This window comes from Rana temporaria, unplaced genomic scaffold (assembly GCF_905171775.1).
Source record: "Rana temporaria unplaced genomic scaffold, aRanTem1.1, whole genome shotgun sequence".
NCBI lineage: Eukaryota > Metazoa > Chordata > Amphibia > Anura > Ranidae > Rana > Rana temporaria.
In genome coordinates this window covers 34,445-57,782 of record NW_024404574.1, presented here as the reverse complement: position 1 = coordinate 57,782, position 23,338 = coordinate 34,445, and the positions used below count along the sequence as shown (strand labels likewise).

The window sequence follows — 23,338 nt, the reverse complement described above, 5'->3', positions numbered from 1 at the left end:
ATGGGGCGGGCGGTAGCTGGCTGGTGATGGGGCGGGGGGGTAGCTGGCTGGTGATGGGGTAGGGGGCGGGCGGTAGCTGGCTGCTGATGGGGCGGGGGGTAGCTGGCTGCTGATGGGGCGGGGGGTAGCTGGCTGGTGATGGGGCGGGGGGTAGCTGGCTGGTGATGGGTTAGGGGGCGGGCGGTAGCTGGCTGGTGGGGGGGCGGGGGGTAGCTGGCTGGTGATGGGGCGGGCGGTAGCTGGCTGGTGATGGGGCGGGCGGTAGCTGGCTGGTGATGGGGCGGGCGGTAGCTGGCTGGTGATGGGGCGGGCGGTAGCTGGCTGGTGGGGGGGCGGGCGGTAGCTGGCTGGTGATGGGGCGGGCGGTAGCTGGCTGGTGATGGGGCGGGCGGTAGCTGGCTGGTGATGGGGCGGGCGGTAGCTGGCTGGTGATGGGGCGGGCGGTAGCTGGCTGGTGGAGGGGGCGGGCGGTAGCTGGCTGGTGAGGGGGGCGGGCGGTAGCTGGCTGCTGATGGGGCGGGGGGTAGCTGGCTGCTGATGGGGCGGGGGGTAGCTGGCTGGTGATGGGGCGGGGGGTAGCTGGCTGGTGATGGGGCGGGCGGTAGCTGGCTGGTGATGGGGCGGGCGGTAGCTGGCTGGTGATGGGGCGGGCGGTAGCTGGCTGGTGATGGGGCGGGGGGTAGCTGGCTGGTGATGGGGCGGGCGGTAGCTGGCTGGTGGAGGGGGCGGGGGGTAGCTGGCTGGTGATGGGGCGGGCGGTAGCTGGCTGGTGATGGGGCGGGCGGTAGCTGGCTGGTGATGGGGCGGGGGGTAGCTGGCTGGTGATGGGGCGGGCGGTAGCTGGCTGGTGATGGGGCGGGGGGTAGCTGGCTGGTGATGGGGCAGGGGGTGGGCGGTAGCTGGCTGGTGATGGGGCGGGCGGTAGCTGGCTGGTGGAGGGGGCGGGTGGTAGCTGGCTGGTGATGGGGCGGGTGGTAGCTGGCTGGTGATGGGGCGGGCGGTAGCTGGCTGGTGATGGGGCGGGCGGTAGCTGGCTGGTGATGGGGCGGGCGGTAGCTGGCTGGTGATGGGGCGGGCGGTAGCTGGCTGCTGATGGGGCGGGGGGTAGCTGGCTGCTGATGGGGCGGGGGGTAGCTGGCTGGTGATGGGGCGGGGGGTAGCTGGCTGGTGATGGGGCGGGGCGGTAGCTGGCTGGTGATGGGGCGGGCGGTAGCTGGCTGGTGATGGGGCGGGGGGTAGCTGGCTGGTGATGGGGCGGGGGGTAGCTGGCTGGTGATGGGGCGGGGGGTAGCTGGCTGGTGATGGGGCGGGCGGTAGCTGGCTGGTGATGGGGCGGGCGGTAGCTGGCTGGTGATGGGGCGGGGGGTAGCTGGCTGGTGATGGGGCGGGCGGTAGCTGGCTGGTGATGGGGCGGGGGGTAGCTGGCTGGTGATTGGGGCAGGGGGTGTGCGGTAGCTGGCTGGTGATGGGGCGGGCGGTAGCTGGCTGGTGATGGGGCGGGCGGTAGCTGGCTGGTGATGGGGCGGGGGGTAGCTGGCTGGTGATGGGTTAGGGGGCGGGCGGTAGCTGGCTGGTGGGGGGGCGGGGGGTAGCTGGCTGGTGATGGGGCGGGGGGTAGCTGGCTGGTGGAGGGGGCGGGGGGTAGCTGGCTGGTGATGGGGCGGGTGGTAGCTGGCTGGTGATGGGGCGGGCGGTAGCTGGCTGGTGATGGGGCGGGCGGTAGCTGGCTGGTGATGGGGCGGGCGGTAGCTGGCTGGTGATGGGGTAGGGGGCGGGTGGTAGCTGGCTGGTGATGGGGCGGGCGGTAGCTGGCTGGTGATGGGGCGGGTGGTAGCTGGCTGGTGAGGGGGCGGGCGGTAGCTGGCTGGTGATGGGGCGGGCGGTAGCTGGCTGGTGGAGGGGGCGGGCGGTAGCTGGCTGGTGGAGGGGGCGGGCGGTAGCTGGCTGGTGGAGGGGGCGGGCGGTAGCTGGCTGGTGGAGGGGGCGGGTGGTAGCTGGCTGGTGAGGGGGCGGGCGGTAGCTGGCTGGTGATGGGGCGGGCGGTAGCTGGCTGGTGATGGGGCGGGCGGTAGCTGGCTGGTGATGGGGCGGGCGGTAGCTGGATAGCTGGCTGGTGAGGGGGCGGGCGGTAGCTGGCTGGTGATGGGGCGGGCGGTAGCTGGCTGGTGATGGGGCGGGCGGTAGCTGGCTGGTGATGGGGCGGGGGGTAGCTGGCTGGTGATGGGGCGGGCGGTAGCTGGCTGGTGATGGGGCGGGCGGTAGCTGGCTGGTGATGGGGCGGGCGGTAGCTGGCTGGTGATGGGGCGGGCGGTAGCTGGCTGGTGGAGCGGGCGGTAGCTGGCTGGTGATGGGGCGGGCGGTAGCTGGCTGGTGATGGGGCGGGCGGTAGCTGGCTGGTGATGGGGCGGGCGGTAGCTGGCTGGTGAGGGGGCGGGCGGTAGCTGGCTGGTGAGGGGGCGGGCGGTAGCTGGCTGGTGATGGGGCGGGCGGTAGCTGGCTGGTGATGGGGCGGGCGGTAGCTGGCTGGTGAGGGGGCGGGCGGTAGCTGGCTGGTGATGGGGCGGGCGGTAGCTGGCTGGTGATGGGGCGGGGGGTAGCTGGCTGGTGATGGGGGCGGGCGGGACCTGGCTGGTGATGGTAGAGGGGGCATGCGGTAGCTGGTGGGGGGGGGTGACCTCTGTGGAAGATGATGGGATGAGTGATATGATGTTACGGCTCCCTCTGGTGGTTGTGATGCTGTGTGACACCTCAGTGTTATGTCTCCTCTTTCTTCTTTCAGCACTACATATATCACTTGCCCCGCTGACCCCAAGAAAACGCTCGGCATCAAACTCCCCTTCCTAGTGATGATCATCAAAAATTTAAAGAAATATTTTACGTTCGAGGTGCAGGTGAGATTCCCACCTTTTATATTCACTTATGCCCCTCCCACTGTAGGGTGACGCAGGGAAGAGATTGCCCCTCCCACTGTAGGGTGACGCAGGGAAGAGATTGCCCCTCCCGCTGTAGGGTGACACAGGGAAGAGATTGCCCCTCCCACTGCAGGGTGACGCAGGGAAGAGATTGCCCCTCCCACTGCAGGGTGACGCAGGGAAGAGATTGCCCCTCCCACTGCAGGGTGACACAGGGAAGAGATTGCCCCTCCCACTGCAGGGTGACACAGGGAAGAGATTGCCCCTCCCACTGCAGGGTGACGCAGGGAAGAGATTGCCCCTCCCACTGCAGGGTGACACAGGGAAGAGATTGCCCCTCCCCCTGTAGGGTGACAGGGAAGAGATTGCCCCTCCCGCTGTAGGGTGACAGGGAAGAGATTGCCCCTCCCGCTGTAGGGTGACACGGGGAAGAGATTGCCCCTCCCGCTGTAGGGTGACACGGGGAAGAGATTGCCCCTCCCGCTGTAGGGTGACGCAGGGAAGAGATTGCCCCTCCCACTGTAGGGTGACGCGGGGAAGAGATTGCCCCTCCCACTGCAGGGTGACGCAGGGAAGAGATTGCCCCTCCCGCTGTAGGGTGACGCGGGGAAGAGATTGCCCCTCCCCCTGTAGGGTGACAGGGAAGAGATTGCCCCTCCCGCTGTAGGGTGACAGGGAAGAGATTGCCCCTCCCGCTGTAGGGTGACACGGGGAAGAGATTGCCCCTCCCGCTGTAGGGTGACACGGGGAAGAGATTGCCCCTCCCGCTGTAGGGTGACGCAGGGAAGAGATTGCCCCTCCCGCTGTAGGGTGACGCGGGGAAGAGATTGCCCCTCCCGCTGCAGGGTGACGCGGGGAAGAGATTGCCCCTCCCGCTGTAGGGTGACGCGGGGAAGAGATTGCCCCTCCCGCTGTAGGGTGACGCAGGGAAGAGATTGCCCCTCCCGCTGTAGGGTGACGCGGGGAAGAGATTGCCCCTCCCGCTGTAGGGTGACGCGGGGAAGAGATTGCCCCTCCCGCTGTAGGGTGACGCGGGGAAGAGATTGCCCCTCCCGCTGTAGGGTGACGCGGGGAAGAGATTGCCCCTCCCGCTGTAGGGTGACGCGGGGAAGAGATTGCCCCTCCCGCTGTAGGGTGACGCGGGGAAGAGATTGCCCCTCCCGCTGTAGGGTGACGCGGGGAAGAGATTGCCCCTCCCGCTGTAGGGTGACGCGGGGAAGAGATTGCCCCTCCCGCTGTAGGGTGACGCGGGGAAGAGATTGCCCCTCCCGCTGTAGGGTGACGCGGGGAAGAGATTGCCCCTCCCGCTGTAGGGTGACGCGGGGAAGAGATTGCCCCTCCCGCTGTAGGGTGACGCGGGGAAGAGATTGCCCCTCCCGCTGTAGGGTGACACGGGGAAGAGATTGCCCCTCCCGCTGTAGGGTGACACGGGGAAGAGATTGCCCCTCCCGCTGTAGGGTGACGCAGGGAAGAGATTGCCCCTCCCACTGTAGGGTGACGCGGGGAAGAGATTGCCCCTCCCGCTGTAGGGTGACACGGGGAAGAGATTGCCCCTCCCGCTGTAGGGTGACACGGGGAAGAGATTGCCCCTCCCGCTGCAGGGTGACGCGGGGAAGAGATTGCCCCTCCCGCTGTAGGGTGACGCAGACATGGTGACCCAGGTGTCTCTCTCCCCCAGGTATTGGACGACAAGAATGTGCGCAGAAGGTTCCGGGCGAGTAATTATCAGAGCACGACGCGGGTCAAGCCGTTCATCTGTACGATGCCAATGAGACTCGACGACGGCTGGAACCAAATACAGTTCAACCTCTCCGACTTCACCCGCCGGGCGTACGGGACCAATTACATAGAGACACTCCGCGTGCAGGTATGTGCGTCCGCAATGCTGTCCTCCCGTGTGTGTGCGTCCGCAATGCTGTCCCCCCGGGTGTGTGCGTCCGCAATACTGTCCTCCCGGGTATGTGCGTCTGCAATGCTGTCCTCCCGTGTGTGTGCGTCCGCAATGCTGTCCCCCCGGGTGTGTGCGTCCGCAATGCTGTCCCCCCGGGTGTGTGCGTCCGCAATACTGTCCTCCCGGGTATGTGCGTCTGCAATGCTGTCCTCCCGTGTGTGTGCGTCCGCAATGCTGTCCCCCCGGGTGTGTGCGTCCGCAATACTGTCCTCCCGGGTATGTGCGTCTGCAATGCTGTCCTCCCGTGTGTGTGCGTCCGCAATGCTGTCCCCCCGGGTGTGTGCGTCCGCAATGCTGTCCCCCCGGGTGTGTGCGTCCGCAATGCTGTCCTCCCGTGTGTGTGCGTCCGCAATGCTGTCCCCCCGGGTGTGTGCGTCCGCAATACTGTCCTCCCGCGTGTGTGCGTCCGCAATGCTGTCCTCCCGGGTGTGTGCGTCCGCAATGCTGTCCTCCCGGGTGTGTGCGTCCGCAACGCTGTCCTCCCGTGTGTGTGCGTCCGCAATGCTGTCCTCCCGGGTGTGTGCGTCCGCAATGCTGTCCTCCCGGGTGTGTGCGTCCGCAATACTGTCCTCCCGGGTGTGTGCGTCCGCAATGCTGTCCTCCCGGGTGTGTGCGTCCGCAATGCTGTCCTCCCGGGTGTGTGTGCGTCCGCAATGCTGTCCTCCCGGGTGTGTGTGCGTCCGCAATGCTGTCCTCCCGGGTGTGTGTGCGTCCGCAATGCTGTCCCCCCCGTGTGTGTGCGTCCGCAATGCTGTCCTCCCGTGTGTGTGCGTCCGCAATGCTGTCCTCCCGTGTGTGTGCGTCCGCAATGCTGTCCCCCCGCGTGTGCGTCCGCAATGCTGTCCCCCCGCGTGTGTGCGTCCGCAATGCTGTCCCCCTGTGTGTGCGTCCGCAATACTGTCCTCCTGTGTGTGTGTGTGCGTCCGCAATGCTGTCCCCCTGTGTGTGCGTCCGCAATACTGTCCTCCTGTGTGTGGGTGTGTGTGCGTCCGCAATACTGTCCTCCTGTGTGTGTGCGTCCGCAATACTGTCCTCCTGTGTGTGTGTGTGCGTCCGCAATGCTGTCCTCCCGTGTGTGTGCGTCCGCAATGCTGTCCCCCTGTGTGTGCGTCCGCAATACTGTCCTCCCGTGTGTGTGTGCGTCCGCAATGCTGTCCCCCCGTGTGTGTGCGTCCGCAATGCTGTCCTCCCGTGTGTGTGTGTGCGTCCGCAATACTGTCCTCGCGTGTGTGTGCGTCCGCAATGCTGTCCTCGCGTGTGTGTGCGTCCGCAATGCTGTCCTCGCGTGTGTGTGCGTCCGCAATGCTGTCCTCGCGTGTGTGTGCGTCCGCAATGCTGTCCTTGCGTGTGCGTCCGCAATGCTGTCCTCGCGTGTGTGTGCGTCCGCAATGCTGTCCTCCCGTGTGTGTGCGTCCGCAATGCTTTCCCCCCCCCGTGTGTGTGTGCGTCCGCAATGCTGTCCTCCCGTGTGTGTGTGCGTCCGCAATACTGTCCTCCCGTGTGTGTGTGCGTCCGCAATACTGTCCTCCCGTGTGTGCGTCCGCAATGCTGTCCCCCCCGTGTGTGTGTGTGTGAGCGTCCGCAATACTGTCCTCCCGTGTGTGTGCGTCCGCAATGCTATCCTCCCGTGTGTGTGCGTCCGCAATGCTGTCCTCGCGTGTGTGTGCGTCCGCAATGCTGTCCTCCCGTGTGTGTGCGTCCGCAATGCTGTCCTCCCGCGTGTGTGCGTCCGCAATGCTATCCTCGCGTGTGTGTGCGTCCGCAATGCTGTCCTCGCGTGTGTGTGCGTCCGCAATGCTGTCCTCGCGTGTGTGTGCGTCCGCAATGCTGTCCTCCCGTGTGTGTGCGTCCGCAATGCTGTCCTCCCGTGTGTGTGTGCGTCCGCAATGCTGTCCTCCCGTGTGTGTGCGTCCGCAATACTGTCCTCCCGTGTGTGCGTCCGCAATGCTGTCCCCCCCGTGTGTGTGCGTCCGCAATGCTATCCTCGCGTGTGTGTGCGTCCGCAATGCTGTCCTCCCGTGTGTGTGCGTCCGCAATGCTGTCTTCCCGTGTGTGTGTGCGTCCGCAATGCTGTCCTCCCGTGTGTGCGTCCGCAATGCTGTCCTCCCGTGTGTGCGTCCGCAATACTGTCCTCCCGTGTGTGCGCCCGCAATGCTGTCCCCCCCGTGTGTGTGTGTGCGTCCGCAATGCTATCCTCCCGTGTGTGTGCGTCCGCAATACTGTCCTCCCGTGTGTGTGCGTCCGCAATACTGTCCTCCCGTGTGGGTGCGTGCGTCCGCAATACTGTCCTCCCGTGTGTGTGTGTGTGCGTCCGCAATACTGTCCTCCCGCGTGTGTGCGTCCGCAATACTGTCCTCCCGTGTGGGTGCGTGCGTCCGCAATACTGTCCTCCCGTGTGTGTGTGTGCGTCCGCAATACTGTCCTCCCGTGTGGGTGCGTCCGCAATACTGTGCTCCCGTGTGTGCGTCCGCAATGCTGTCCTCCCGTGTGTGCGTCCGCAATGCTGTCCTCGCGTGTGCGTCCGCAATGCTGTCCTCGCGTGTGCGTCCGCAATGCTGTCCTCGCGTGTGCGTCCGCAATGCTGTCCTCGCGTGTGTGCGTCCGCAATGCTGTCCTCCCGTGTGTGTGCGTCCGCAATGCTGTCCTCCCGTGTGTGTGCGTCCGCAATGCTGTCCTCGCGTGTGCGTCCGCAATGCTGTCCTCGCGTGTGCGTCCGCAATGCTGTCCTCGCGTGTGCGTCCGCAATGCTGTCCTCGCGTGTGTGCGTCCGCAATGCTGTCCTCCCGTGTGTGTGCGTCCGCAATGCTGTCCTCCCGTGTGTGTGCGTCCGCAATGCTGTCCTCCCGTGTGTGTGCGTCCGCAATGCTGTCCTCGCGTGTGCGTCCGCAATGCTGTCCTCGCGTGTGCGTCCGCAATGCTGTCCTCGCGTGTGTGCGTCCGCAACGCTGTCCTCCCGTGTGTGCGTCCGCAATGCTATCCTCCCGTGTGTGTGCTTCCGCAATACTGTCCTCCCGTGTGTGTGCGTCCGCAATGCTGTCCCCCCCGTGTGTGTGTGTGCGTCCGCAATGCTATCCTCCCGTGTGTGTGCGTCCGCAATACTGTCCTCCCGTGTGTGTGCGTCCGCAATACTGTCCTCCCGTGTGGGTGTGTGCGTGCGTCCGCAATACTGTCCTCCCGTGTGGGTGTGTGCGTCCGCAATACTGTCCTCCCGTGTGTGTGCGTCCGCAATACTGTCCTCCTGTGTGTGTGCGTCCGCAATACTGTCCTCCCGTGTGGGTGCGTGCGTCCGCAATACTGTCCTCCCGTGTGTGTGTGTGCGTCCGCAATACTGTCCTCCCGTGTGGGTGTGTGCGTCCGCAATGCTGTCCTCCCGTGTGTGCGTCCGCAATGCTGTCCTCCCGTGTGTGCGTCCGCAATGCTGTCCTCGCGTGTGCGTCCGCAATGCTGTCCTCGCGTGTGCGTCCGCAATGCTGTCCTCGCGTGTGTGCGTCCGCAATGCTGTCCTCCCGTGTGTGTGCGTCCGCAATGCTGTCCTCCCGTGTGTGTGCGTCCGCAATGCTGTCCTCCCGTGTGTGTGCGTCCGCAATGCTGTCCTCCCGTGTGTGTGCGTCCGCAATGCTGTCCTCGCGTGTGCGTCCGCAATGCTGTCCTCGCGTGTGCGTCCGCAATGCTGTCCTCGCGTGTGTGCGTCCGCAATGCTGTCCTCCCGTGTGTGTGCGTCCGCAATACTGTCCTCCCGTGTGTGTGTGCGTCCGCAATGCTGTCCTCCCGTGTGTGTGTGTGCGTCCGCAATGCTGTCCTCCCGTGTGTGTGTGTGCGTCCGCAATGCTGTCCTCCCGTGTGTGTGCGTCAGCAATGCTGTCCTCCCGTGTGTGTGCGTCCGCAATGCTGTCCTCCCGTGTGTGTGTGCGTCCGCAATGCTGTCCTCCCGTGTGTGTGTGCGTCCGCAATGCTGTCCTCCCGTGTGTGTGCGTCCGCAATGCTGTCCTCCCGTGTGTGTGTGTGCGTCCGCAATGCTGTCCTCCCGTGTGTGTGTGCGTCCGCAATACTGTCCTCCCGTGTGTGTGCGTCCGCAATGCTGTCCTCCCGTGTGTGTGCGTCAGCAATGCTGTCCTCCCGTGTGTGTGCGTCCGCAATGCTGTCCTCCCGTGTGTGTGTGTGCGTCCGCAATGCTGTCCTCCCGTGTGTGTGTGCGTCCGCATTGCTGTCCTCCTGTGTGTGTGTGCGTCCGCAATGCTGTCCTCCCGTGTGTGTGCGTCAGCAATGCTGTCCTCCCGTGTGTGTGCGTCCGCAATGCTGTCCTCCCGTGTGTGTGTGCGTCCGCAATGCTGTCCTCCCGTGTGTGTGTGCGTCCGCAATGCTGTCCTCCTGTGTGTGTGTGCGTCCGCAATACTGTCCTCCCGGGTGTGTGCGTCCGCAATACTGTCCTCCCGTGTGTGTGCGTCCGCAATGCTGTCCCCCTCGTGTGTGTGTGCGTCCGCAATGCTGTCCTCCCGTGTGTGTGCGTCCGCAATGCTGTCCTCCCGTGTGTGCGTCCGCACTACTGTCCTCCTGTGTGCGCGCGTCCGCAATACTGTCCTCCCGTGTGGGTGTGTGCGTCCATAATACTGTCCTCCCGTGTGTGTGCGTCCGCAATACTGTCCTCCTGTGTGGGTGTGTGCGTCCGCAATACTGTCCTCCCGGGTGAAGTAGTTTGTGTGTTCAGCACTGGGAAATCTTTGCACACTAACATGGAATGTACATCTCATCATTCTCCACCCACACACTTCTATATACACGCTCCGCCCCCCCTCTCACGCTCCGCCCCCCCCTCACGCTCCGCCCCCCCTCTCACGCTCCGCCCCCTCTCACGCTCCGCCCCCCTCTCACGCTCCGCCCCCTCACGCTCCGCCCCCTCTCATGCTCCCCCCTCTCACGCTCCGCCCCCTCTCGCACTCCACCCCCCCCTCTCACGCTCCACCCCCCCCTCTCACGCTCCGCCGCCCCTCTCACACTCCGCCCCCCCTCACGCTCCGCCCCCTCTCACGCTCCGCCCCCTCTCACGCTCCGCCCCCTCACGCTCCGCCCCCTCTCGCACTCATTAGCTCTGTCCTGTCTCTCATCCATTGGGGGGGACACAGGGATTCCGATACTGTCAGGTTTTCTCTTTCGTTCATAGACGGACACAGCCTTCATTGACCTTAGGGTTATGCTTCTTCCTACCAGGAGATTTAGGCAGAATTCTACAGCACTTAAGGTGTTAAAAACTTTCCTTCATGCCGCTCCTCCCAGGGGGCGTGGCTCCCCCAGGCATAACCCACACCCTGCTCTAGCAGCCTCAGTTTGTTTTCTGCCTAACGACAGGAGAGTCAGGCTCTCTCTGGAGTTCCTGGACTCTGGAGATTTTTTTCTTGCGATTTTTCTCGCTTTTTTTATTATTTTGTTCCTGCATTTTTGAATCCTGCGATTCTTCTATCAACAGCCGACTGGGTGACAGGCTGGGTCCTCGACCCTTGTAGTCCCCCCATGTTCGGCCTTCGAGCGTGTGCCGGCCCTCAGCTCAGCTTTGGGACGTCCACGACAGGCCCCATTGCTCCAGGGGCGGCCGGGGAACATTTTGTTCTAGGGCACACATATGACCGGTCTCTATGGCCTTGTCACAGTGTGTCTGGCCGACAGCCATGCCGTTTACGGACGTTGGTTCTGTCTGGGATACCTCCAGCCGGGTAGTCGCAGGACAGGTAAGTAGTGGCCCCTTACTCAGGTAAGTAGTCTGGCTGGTGGTTTCCCTGGGGAGGTCGACTGAGGGTCCGCCCTGCTTTCCTCTCTCCCCTTCCTCTCCCTCCTTCCCCTGACTGGGTAGTGGCTGTGAAGGGGGGCCTCCTGGGTTTTCTTTGTTACCACCGGGGCCCGTGTGTTGTTGGGGGACTGTGTTGTTACTCTGGGGGGTGCTGCTGTGTGCTGCTGTGTTCTATGAGTTGATTTTTACCTCAGACAGTGGCCATCTTGGAAATCTCCTTGGTAACGCTGTGATTCTTCCCTGAGGTGACAAAGCACAGCCAGTGCTGCTGTGTTCTATGAGGTAATTTTTACCTCAGATGGTGGCCATCTTGGAAATCTCCTTGGTAACGCTGTGATTCTTTTCTGAGATGACTCAGCACAGCCTCTGGTCTCTTCTACCAGTTTTTAGTGCTGTGAAACGCTGTGAATCTTCCATGAGGTGACAGACACATCACAGCCAGCACATCAGAGCACACCTGAGGTTTTTCAGCTCCCTCTGCAGCTGGGTGGGGTGGTGAATACCGGGGGCCCCCATGCTCTGCAATGGCAGCAAGGAGGTGACCAGTGGGGGGTTTTTTTTTGTCCTGCCTTGCAGGGTGGGTGACTCAGCGCTGACACTATGGAACCTGAGCCAGGTCTCCCTCTCAAGCTATGCCTGAGTTAACCCTTAATGCCCCTTCCCCTGCCACATCTGTTATGTTGGCTGTCCTGGGTTTCTGGCCAGGTTTGAAGCAGCTGGTGTCCGGATGGGGGGTAAAAAAGCGCCCCCTCCCTGAGCCTGCTTCTGGGGATGACACAGAATCGCTGTTTTTTTTCTAGTTCTGTTATGTCAGAGGCTGCGGGTTTAACCCTTATGGATAGTGAGGATGACTCTGCTGCAGTCAGTTGCTGGCAAGAATTTGTTGGAGCTCTTGTTTCTGCGGTGCGTGAGGCTCTAAAAATTGAGGATGTGGCGGAGACACCTCCGTGTCAGTACCAGCAGACTACCACGCATCGCTGAAGTGTTTCCTTGTGTTCCTTATTTGGACTATATGTTATACAAGGAATGGGATGCACCGCAAAAAGTTTGTCAAAAAACATTGCAACCCGTTACCCCCTTGGGGGGGGCTTTAAAAAAAAAATTAAGTCTCTCCTCCGCCAGTGGACCCCCCTGTGTCCAGACTGCGCAAGGCCACCACATTGCCTGTGGAAGGGGCTCCTGCATTTCAGGATCCCGCTGATAGGAGAGTGGAGGCCGTGGCCCGCTCCCTATTCACGGTGGTGGGGCCCCGACTAAAAGGGCGAAGCTCCTGCTGCAGGAGCTGGAAGAAGGACCTCTAAGGTGGCCTTGGTGATGGCCGTTAAGGGTGAACGGTCCTTTTGGGTCTTCCCTGAATGGCATCATTGAGGATGCCACGGGTGGTAAGCGCATGCTGTTCCCACGGTTTGGGAAGGGCTAGGGACCTCGCCCTGTGCAAGGACCCTCCTTGCCTACCTCCGAGCGTTTTTTCACTCGCCCTGTGCGGTGGGGGTAGGTCTACATGGTGCTTGAATCCCCGCTGCGGGGTAGCAGCGCACCGGATACCGCATGCCTAACAAGTCTGCGGACATACCTGCTTCCGCCTGAAGGTCTGCTCCCGCCCGTGTCTCGGTGGGAGACTGGCTTCACATTGCGAAGTGTTTTCCTTGGGGTACAAGATTGAGTTTCTCTCTTGTCTGCCAAACAGGTTTTTTCCCTCCGGCTTCTGGCCTCCTCCGGTTCGCCGGTTGACTCCGTCAGGGGCTGTCCAGGATCTTCTGGTCAGGGGAGTGATTGTGCCAGTTCCCTCGTTGGAACGGTCTCGGGGTTTTACTCCATTCTGTTTGTGTCCCCATGGAGGATGGGGCCCGGTCGATCCTGGGCCTCAAGTCCCTCGTTTTGTTTTGTCAGGTTTTTCTGGCATCCTTGGATGTCATGAACGTGTACCTGCATATCCTCAAACCACCGGAGATTCTGTGCTTTGCGGTCGGGGGGGCCATTTTCAATGGTGTCCTTCCCATTCGGCGGGTTTTCACCAAGGTGCTCGTACCGATACTGGCCCGGCTGTGACAGCGGGGGTTTGTTATCATGGGATGTCTGGACGACATTCTCCTACGAGCTTCTTCGAGCTCTGCATTGGTGGAGCCGTGTCTATCACGTGTCAGGCTCTCCGAGTGTTCGGCTGGTTTCTGGATTGTCCTGAAATCAGGGTTGATTCCGTCTCAGGGATACCTGAGACTGGTCCTGGATTCCTCCGGGGCGGGAGTGTTTTTCTCCTAGCGGAAAAACTTCAGACTCTGCTATCTGCTGTGCAGCAGTTGCCGACCCAGAAGCGGTCATCTCTGCGATTCTGCAGGAAGGTTCTGGGTCAGTTGGTAGCCTCTTTCGAGGCGGTTCCGTATGCCCAATTCCACGCCAGGGTACTACGGAGGGAACTGCTGTCACGATGGGACTAGCTTCCGTCATCTCTGGATTACCAGATTCAGTTGAGTCATCTGATCATGTCTCCCCTGGTGTGGTGGCTGGCGTTTCCGGTGCTTCGGGCCGGAAAGTCATTTTTCTGCAGGCCACTGGACACTGGTCACGACGGATGCCAGCCTCTGCGGTTGGGGAAGGGCGCTTGGGGCACCCAGTCAGCCCAGGGGCACTGGACTCAGGTGGAGTCCTGCCTACTGATCAACGTTCTGGAGCTCCGAGCAATCAAGCTTTGCCTTGCCAGGTGGTCCCTGGATCTACAGGGCCGACCGGTCAGGATCCTGTCCGATAACACCACGTCCGTGGCGTAGGTTGATCATCAGGGAGGCACACGGAGTTCTGTTGCAGCGACGGGGGTCGCGCGCATCCTTTCGGTGGGCCGAAGGGTCCGTTCCGGCTCTATCGGCCGGGTACATTCCGGGAATACGGAATTGGCTAGCCGACTACCTAAGTCGCACTGCACTGGGCCAAGGAGAGTGGTCTCTCCACCCGCAGGTGTTTCGGGGTCTGTGCCGAAAGTGGGGCACTCCGGACGTGGACCTTCTAGCGTCCCGTCTCTATCGGTAGGTGCCACGGTTCGTGGCCAGGTTTAAGGACCCGTGGGCGGACGCGTCAGGCGGGTTGGTGGCTCCTTGGGGTCGCTGTCGCCTACTTTACACCTTCCGTCCTCGGAAGCTTCTTCCTCGCCTGCTGCGCAGAGTGGAAGCTGTAGGGATTCTATCGGTCCTGATTGCCCCAGATTGGCTGCGTCGCTTCTGGTACGCGGACCAGGTGCGTCTGCTGGCAGACGCCCCCTAGCGTCTTCCCCTGGGAATTGATTTTCTGTTACAGGGTCCGATCTTCCACCCTGTTTCACAGCCACCGGCTTTAGCGGCGTGGCTGTTGAGAGCCAGGGGCTTAAGGACCAAGGCCTATTGGGCTCGGTGGTCTCTACCGTGCTGCCTGCACGGAAGTCTACCTCACGTGGGTTTTTTCCTCATACATGGAAGGCCTACATCTCTGTGTGTGGGGAGATGAACTGGCACTCTCGTACATGGAAGGCCTACTTCTCTGTGTGTGGGGAGATGAACTGGCACTCTCGTACATGGAAGGCCTACTTCTCTGTGTGTGGAGAGATGAACTGGCACTCTCGTACATGGAAGGCCTACGTCTCTGTGTGTGGGGAGATGAACTGGCACTCTCGTACATGGAAGGCCTACTTCTCTGTGTGTGGGGAGATGAACTGGCACTCTCGTACATGGAAGGCCTACTTCTCTGTGTGTGGGGAGATGAACTGGCACTCTCGTACATGGAAGGCCTACTTCTCTGTGTGTGGGGAGATGAACTGGCACTCTCGTACATGGAAGGCCTACGTCTCTGTGTGTGGGGAGATGAACTGGCACTCTCGTACATGGAAGGCCTACTTCTCTGTGTGTGGGGAGATGAACTGGCACTCTCGTACATGGAAGGCCTACGTCTCTGTGTGTGAGATGAACTGGCACTCTCGTACATGGAAGGCCTACTTCTCTGTGTGGGGAGATGAACTGGCACTCTCATACATGGAAGGCCTACTTCTCTGTGTGTGGAGAGATGAACTGGCACTCTCGTACATGAAAGGCCTACTTCTCTGTGTGTGGGGAGATGAACTGGCACTCTCGTACATGAAAGGCCTACTTCTCTGTGTGTGGGAAGATGAACTGGCACTCTCGTACATGGAAGGCCTACTTCTCTGTGTGGGGAGATGAACTGGCACTCTCGTACTTGGAAGGCCTACTTCTCTGTGTGGGGAGATGAACTGGCACTCTCGTACATGGAAGGCCTACTTCTCTGTGTGTGGGGAGATGAACTGGCACTCTCGTACATGGAAGGCCTACGTCTCTGTGTGTGAGATGAACTGGCACTCTCGTACATGGAAGGCCTACTTCTCTGTGTGGGGGAGATGAACTGGCACTCTCGTACATGGAAGGCCTACTTCTCTGTGTGTGGGGAGATGAACTGGCACTCTCGTACATGGAAGGCCTACTTCTCTGTGTGTGGGGAGATGAACTGGCACTCTCGTACATGGAAGGCCTACTTCTCTGTGTGTGGGGAGATGAACTGGCACTCTCGTACATGAAAGGCCTACTTCTCTGTGTGTGGGGAGATGAACTGGCACTCTCGTACATGGAAGGCCTACTTCTCTGTGTGGGGAGATGAACTGGCACTCTCGTACTTGGAAGGCCTACTTCTCTGTGTGGGGAGATGAACTGGCACTCTCGTACATGGAAGGCCTACTTCTCTGTGTGTGGGGAGATGAACTGGCACTCTCGTACATGGAAGGCCTACGTCTCTGTGTGTGAGATGAACTGGCACTCTCGTACATGGAAGGCCTACTTCTCTGTGTGGGGGAGATGAACTGGCACTCTCGTACATGGAAGGCCTACTTCTCTGTGTGTGGGAGATGAACTGGCACTCTCGTACATGGAAGGCCTACTTCTCTGTGTGTGGGGAGATGAACTGGCACTCTCGTACATGGAAGGCCTACTTCTCTGTGTGGGGGAGATGAACTGGCACTCTCGTACATGGAAGGCCTACTTCTCTGTGTGTGGGGAGATGAACTGGCACTCTCGTACATGGAAGGCCTACTTCTCTGTGTGGGGGAGATGAACTGGCACTCTCGTACATGGAAGGCCTACTTCTCTGTGTGGGGAGATGAACTGGCACTCTCGTACATGGAAGGCCTACGTCTCTGTGTGTGGGGAGATGAACTGGCACTCTCGTACATGGAAGGCCTACTTCTCTGTGTGTGAGGAGATGAACTGGCACTCTCGTACATGGAAGACCTACGTCTCTGTGTGTGGGGAGATGAACTGGCACTCTCGTACATGGAAGGCCTACGTCTCTGTGTGTGAGATGAACTGGCACTCTCGTACATGGAAGGCCTACTTCTCTGTGTGTGGGGAGATGAACTGGCACTCTCGTACATGGAAGGCCTACGTCTCTGTGTGTGAGATGAACTGGCACTCTCGTACATGGAAGGCCTACTTCTCTGTGTGGGGGAGATGAACTGGCACTCTCGTACATGGAAGGCCTACTTCTCTGTGTGTGGGGAGATGAACTGGCACTCTCGTACATGGAAGGCCTACTTCTCTGTGTGTGGGGAGATGAACTGGCACTCTCGTACATGGAAGGCCTACTTCTCTGTGTGTGAGGAGATGAACTGGCACTCTCGTACATGGAAGGCCTACTTCTCTGTGTGTGGGGAGATGAACTGGCACTCTCGTACATGGAAGGCCTACTTCTCTGTGTGTGGGGAGATGAACTGGCACTCTCGTACATGGAAGGCCTACTTCTCTGTGTGGGGGAGATGAACTGGCACTCTCGTACATGGAAGGCCTACTTCTCTGTGTGTGGGGAGATGAACTGGCACTCTCGTACATGGAAGGCCTACTTCTCTGTGTGTGGGGAGATGAACTGGCACTCTCGTACATGGAAGGCCTACGTCTCTGTGTGTGGGGAGATGAACTGGCACTCTCGTACATGGAAGGCCTACTTCTCTGTGTGGGGGAGATGAACTGGCACTCTCGTACATGGAAGGCCTACTTCTCTGTGTGTGGGGAGATGAACTGGCACTCTCGTACATGGAAGGCCTACTTCTCTGTGTGGGGGAGATGAACTGGCACTCTCGTACATGGAAGGCCTACTTCTCTGTGTGTGGGGAGATGAACTGGCACTCTCGTACATGGAAGGCCTACTTCTCTGTGTGTGGGGAGATGAACTGGCACTCTCGTACATGGAAGGCCTACTTCTCTGTGTGTGGGGAGATGAACTGGCACTCTCATACATGGAAGGCCTACTTCTCTGTGTGTGAGGAGATGAACTGGCACTCTCGTACATGCGTGGTGTACAGGATTCTGCTGTCTTTGCAGCAGGGAGTGGTTCAGGCTCTCGCCTTACGTACGGTTAGGAGCCAGATTTCTGCTCTGGCTGTTTTTACTTGCAGTGACCCTTGGCGTCGCACTCCTGGGTGCGTACGTTGGGTCAGGGGGTCTGGCAGGTGGCCCCTCCGGTGCGCCCTCCATTACCCCCATGGGACTTGAATTTAGTCCTTTCAGTGCTTCGGGATGCTCCCTTTGAGGACATTCGGGAGGTTTTTTGTTTTATTGTCACAAAAGGTGATTTTATTTCTGGTAGCAATTACCTCGATCAGACGGGTGTCTGTCTGTTCTGGTGGCCTTGTCTTGCAAGGCTCCCTGCTTGGTCATCCGTAAGGATGAGGTGGTGCTGCGGCCGCAGCCGTTTTTTCTCCCCAAGGTCGTTTCGGCTTTTCACTTGGATGTGGACATTGTTCTTCCATCCTTATGTCCTCAGCCGAAGAACCCGAAGGAGGCCTCTTTACATTCTCTAGATGTGGTTCGGGCCCTTCGAGTTTACTTGTCGGCGACAGCTCCGTTCCGGAAGTCGGACTCGCTGTTCGTGTCTGTGTCCGGTCCCAGAAAAGGTCTGGCGGTCTCGTCGGACACCATTTCTAGGTGGATCGGACAGGTCGTGCTTCAGGCCTATGCCCTGAAGGGCGGGCGCCCCCCTTTCGGGTCACGGCGCATTTGACCAGGGCGATCGGGGCCTCTTGGGCTTTCCGACACCAAGCCTCTGTGTTACAGGTGTGTAAGGCTGCGACCTGGTCGTCGGTCCACGCTTTTTCAAAGTTTTATAAGGTGGATGTGAGTGCATCTTCTGATGCCTCCTTCGGCCGCAGGGTGTTACAGGCGGCAGTTTACAGTTGGAGTTCCTCCGTTGAGTAACTCCGGTTTTTGTTTGGGGTGTAACCTGGTTTGCTGTGTTTTCCCACCCCTCGAATTTTTTGACACTGCTTGGGGACGTCCCTAAGGTCAGTGAAGGCTGTGTCCGTCTATGAACGAAAGAGAAAATAGGATTTTTGTACTCACCGTAAAATCCATTTCTCTGAGTTCATAGACGGACACAGCACCCACCCCTCCTTTGTTTGTACTGCTTGTTACGAACTGAGGCTCCTAGAGCAGGGTGGGGGTTATGCCTGGGGGAGCCACGCCCCCTGGGAGGAGCGGCATGAAGGAAAGGTTTTAACACCTTTAAGTGCTGTAGAATTCTACATCTCCTGGTAGGAAGAAGCATAACCCTAAGGTCAATGAAGGCTGTGTCCGTCTATGAACTCAGAGAAATGGATTTTACGGTGAGTACAAAAATCCTTTTTTTTCTCTCCTCAGTTTAGGGCGATACGTATTCTTCTACATATTTTTGGCAATAAGCGTTTGATCGGTTTGCGCAAAAGTTATAGCGTCTACAAAATAGGGGATAGTTTTATGGCATTTTTATTAAAAAAAAAAATTCTTTTACTAGTAATGACAGTGATTTTATATTCCAGTCCCCCCCCCCCCCCCCCCCCATGCCTGCGACATTATGGCGGACACTTTTGACACATTTTCGGGACTATTGTCATTTTCACAGCAATCAGTGCTATAAAAATGCACCGATTACTGTGAAAATAGCAGTGAAGGGGTTAACCACTAGGGGGCGCTAAGGGGTTAAGTGTGCCCTAGGGAGTGCTTCTTACTGTAGGGGGGGTGGGGCTGGACTGTACGTGTGACTGATCGTCTGTTCTGTGTTATAGGGAACGACGATCAGTGACATTGCCACAGAGAAGAACAGGGAAGGTTTGTTTACACTCGCCCGTTCTTCCGCTCCTGTGACCTGATCGCGGGACACCGGCGGCGATTGGGTCCCGCTGGCTCGGTCACGAGCGACCCAAGGCTGGGCACTTAAGGGGCAACGTACCTGTACTGAGCTGTGCCATGCCATTCTGCCAACGTAAATCGGCGGTCCTCATGTGGTTAAGGACCGCGGCACGACTATATACGTCGGCACTTTCAAGAGGGATACCTCGGTAATGGCGGCAGCTGCCACAACCCAGGTATTCGGCTCTTCAGGCGGCATTCCTGTAAACGCTAATTGTGATCTCTGCGTCAGATTCCCTGTGAAATCGCCATTGTCGGGAGAGGGCCTCCCGCGCCCTCCACCACTTACCAGAGCCGTCGGTATCGGCGGAGGCAGTCGGGTCCTCTCCCTAGCTGGGTATGGATAAGAGTGAGGGCAAGATGGCCCCCACCAGTCTCCATACCATAGCAGGGTGGAAGCGGCGTGGAAACCTCACTTCCACCCATACGTCTTAAAGGGACATTTTATTTTTGTCTTTTTTTTTTTTTTGTGTACATATGAGATGTGAGGTCTGCCTTGTATACACACAGCGGCACAAGAGTTTGGTGAACTCTCCACTGCCAAGATGGCGGTGACGTAAATGACTACGATGAGCTGAGAAAATGTTCTATGCTTCTGAGCATGCGTCCATTTGTTTCCGAGCATGCACAGTTTTTTTTTTTTTTGCACGTCAGAAAAGCATACAGACGAACGGTTTTCCTGCTAGGATTTTTTCCTGGCGGGGGAAAAAAGAGATCCTGCTCTTTTTTTATTTATTTTTTCCCAGCAGTTTTCCTGATGGACAGGAAAACCGGTCATGTGTACGGGGCTTTAGTACTGCTTGCTACAGACTGGGGAGGAGCTTTCCTGGGGAGGAGCTTTCCTGGGGAGGAGCTTTCCTGGGGAGGAGCTTTCCTGGGGAGGAGCTTTCCTGGGGAGGAGCTTTCCCGGGGAGGAGCTTTCCCGGGGAGGAGCTTTCCTGGGAGGAGCTTTCCCGAGGAGGAGCTTTCCCGAGGAGGAGCTTTCCCGAGGAGGAGCCTTCCTGGGGAGGAGCTTTCCCGGGGAGGAGCTTTCCTGGGGAGGAGCTTTCCCGAGGAGGAGCTTTCCCGGGGAGGAGCTTTCCCGAGGAGGAGCCTTCCTGGGGAGGAGCTTTCCCGGGGAGGAGCTTTCCCGAGGAGGAGCCTTCCCGGGGAGGAGCTTTCCCGCGGAGCCCTACAATTTTCTTTGCTGATGTTCATTCCTCCCATAGACAGCAGTATAACCCGATTAGTAATTACATTTGTGTCCCTCAAGGAAAAGGATTTCAAATATAATTTTCTTTTCCTCTCCTCAGATTCACGCCAATTGTAGGATCAGGAGAGTCTATTTCTCTGATCGGCTGTACTCCGAGGACGAGCTCCCAGCCGAGTTCAAACTCTACCTCCCCGTCCAGACCAAGAACAAGGTGAGTGTCCCGACCGTTCCCTCTGTGTAACCCCGCCCCGCTTCCTGTATTACCCATCATTCCCTGTGTCCTCCCCACACTTCCTGTATTATTACCCATCATTCCCTGTGTCCTCTCCCCACACTTCCTGTATTATTACCCATCATTCCCTGTGTCCTCTCCCCACACTTCCTATATTATTACCCATCATTCCCTGTGTCCTCCCCCCATACTTCCTGTATTACCCATCATTCCCTGTGTCCTCCCCCCACACTTCCTGTATTACCCATCATTCCCTGTGTCCTCCCCACACTTCCTGTATTATTACCCATCATTCCCTGTGTCCTCTCCCCATACTTCCTATATTATTACCCATCATTCACTGTGTCCTCTCCCCATACTTCCTATATTATTACCCATCATTCACTGTGTCCTCTCCCCACACTTCCTATATTATTACCCATCATTCCCTGTGTCCTCCCCCCATACTTCCTGTATTACCCATCATTCCCTGTGTCCTCCCCCCACACTTCCTGTATTACCCATCATTCCCTGTGTCCTCCCCACACTTCCTGTATTATTACCCATCATTCCCTGTGTCCTCTCCCCATACTTCCTATATTATTACCCATCATTCACTGTGTCCTCTCCCCACACTTCCTATATTATTACCCATCATTCCCTGTGTCCTCCCCCCATACTTCCTGTATTACCCATCATTCCCTGTGTCCTCCCCCCACACTTCCTGTATTACCCATCATTCCCTGTGTCCTCCCCACACTTCCTATATTATTACCCATCATTCCCTGTGTCCTCTCCACACTTCCTGTATTATTACCCATCATTCCCTGTGTCCTCCCCACACTTCCTGTATTACCCATCATTCCTTGTGTCCTCTCCCCACACTTCCTGTATTACCCATCATTCCCTGTGTCCCCTCACTTCCTGTATTATTACCCATCATTCCCTGTGTCCCCCCACACTTCCTGTATTATTACCCATCATTCCCTGTGTCCCCCCCCCCCCACTTCCTGTATTACCCATCATTCCCTGTGTCCCCACACCCCCCCCACACTTCCTGTATTACCTATCATTCCCTGTGTCCCCCCCCCCACTTCCTATATTACCCATCATTCCCTGTGTCCCCCCCCACACTTCCTGTATTACCCATCATTCCCTGTGTCCCCCCCCACACTTCCTGTATTACCCATCATTCCCTGTGTCCTCTCCCCCCCTTCCTGTATTACCCATCATTCCCTGTGTCCTCTCCCCACACTTCCTGTATTACCCATCATTCCCTGTGTCCTCCCCCACACTTCCTGTATTATTACCCATCATTCCCTGTGTCCTCCCCCCATACTTCCTGTATTACCCATCATTCCCTGTGTCCTCCCCCCACACTTCCTGTATTACCCATCATTCCCTGTGTCCTCCCCACACTTCCTATATTATTACCCATCATTCCCTGTGTCCTCTCCACACTTCCTGTATTATTACCCATCATTCCCTGTGTCCTCCCCACACTTCCTGTATTACCCATCATTCCCTGTGTCCTCCCCACACTTCCTGTATTATTACCCATCATTCCCTGTGTCCTCTCCCCATACTTCCTGTATTATTACCCATCATTCCTTGTGTCCTCTCCCCACACTTCCTGTATTACCCATCATTCCCTGTGTCCCCTCACTTCCTGTATTATTACCCATCATTCCCTGTGTCCCCCCCCCCCACTTCCTGTATTACCCATCATTCCCTGTGTCCCCACACCCCCCCCCCACACTTCCTGTATTACCTATCATTCCCTGTGTCCCCCCACACTTCCTATATTACCCATCATTCCCTGTGTCCCCCCCCCCACTTCCTATATTACCCATCATTCCCTGTGTCCCCCCCCCACACTTCCTGTATTACCCATCATTCCCTGTGTCCCCCCCCACACTTCCTGTATTACCCATCATTCCCTGTGTCCTCTCCCCACACTTCCTGTATTATTACCCATCGTTCCCTGTGTCCTCTCCACACTTACTGTATTATTACCCATCATTCCCTGTGTCCTCTCCCCACACTTCCTGTATTACCCATCATTCCCTGTGTCCTCCCCACACTTCCTGTATTATTGCCCATCATTCCCTGTGTCCCCCCCACACTTCCTATATTATTGCCCATCATTCCCTGTGTCCTCTCCCCACACTTCCTGTATTACCCATCATTCCCTGTGTCCTCTCCCCACACTTCCTGTATTACCCATCATTCCCTGTGTCCTCTCCCCACACTTCCTATATTATTACCCATCATTCCCTGTGTCCTCTCCCCACACTTCCTATATTATTACCCATCATTCCATGTGTCCTCCCCCCCCCCTTCCTGTATTACCCATCATTCCCTGTGTCCTCTCCCCCCCCCCTTCCTGTATTACCCATCATTCCCTGTGTCCTCTCCCCACACTTCCTGTATTATTGCCCATCATTCCCTGTGTCCTCTCCCCCCTTCCTGTATTATTACCCATCATTCCCTGTGTCCTCTCCCCACACTTCCTGTATTATTACCCATCATTCCCTGTGTCCTCCCCCACACTTCCTATATTATTACCCATCATTCCCTGTGTCCTCTCCACACTTCCTGTATTATTACCCATCATTCCCTGTGTCCTCTCTCCACACTTCCTGTATTATTACCCATCATTCCCTGTGTCCTCTCCCCACACTTCCTGTATTATTACCCATCATTCCCTGTGTCCTCCCCCCACACTTCCTGTATTATTACCCATCATTCCCTGTGTCCCCCCCCACACTTCCTGTATTGCCCATCATTCCCTGTGTCCTCCCCCCACACTTCCTGTATTATTACCCATCATTCCCTGTGTCCTCTCTCCACACTTCCTGTATTATTACCCATCATTCCCTGTGTCCTCTCCCCACACTTCCTGTATTGCCCATCATTCCCTGTGTCCTCTCCCCACACTTCCTGTATTATTACCCATCATTCCCTGTGTCCTCTCTCCACACTTCCTGTATTATTACCCATCATTCCCTGTGTCCTCTCCCCACACTTCCTGTATTATTACCCATCATTCCCTGTGTCCTCTCCCCACACTTCCTGTATTACCCATCATTCCCTGTGTCCTCTCCCCA

The 23,338-nt window shown here is 58.3% G+C and overlaps 1 protein-coding gene across 1 annotated transcript in view; it reads left to right on the top strand.

Moving 5' to 3' along the window:
- CFAP20 (cilia and flagella associated protein 20) overlaps positions 1 to 23,338 on the top strand; it is a 33,302-nt gene that overhangs the window by 7,613 nt on the left and 2,351 nt on the right. The window contains exons 3-5 of the mRNA XM_040334724.1: positions 2,780 to 2,891; positions 4,591 to 4,779; positions 20,118 to 20,228. Coding sequence (XP_040190658.1) covers positions 2,780 to 2,891; positions 4,591 to 4,779; positions 20,118 to 20,228 — 412 coding nt within the window. The remainder of the gene's footprint in view (positions 1 to 2,779; positions 2,892 to 4,590; positions 4,780 to 20,117; positions 20,229 to 23,338) is intronic.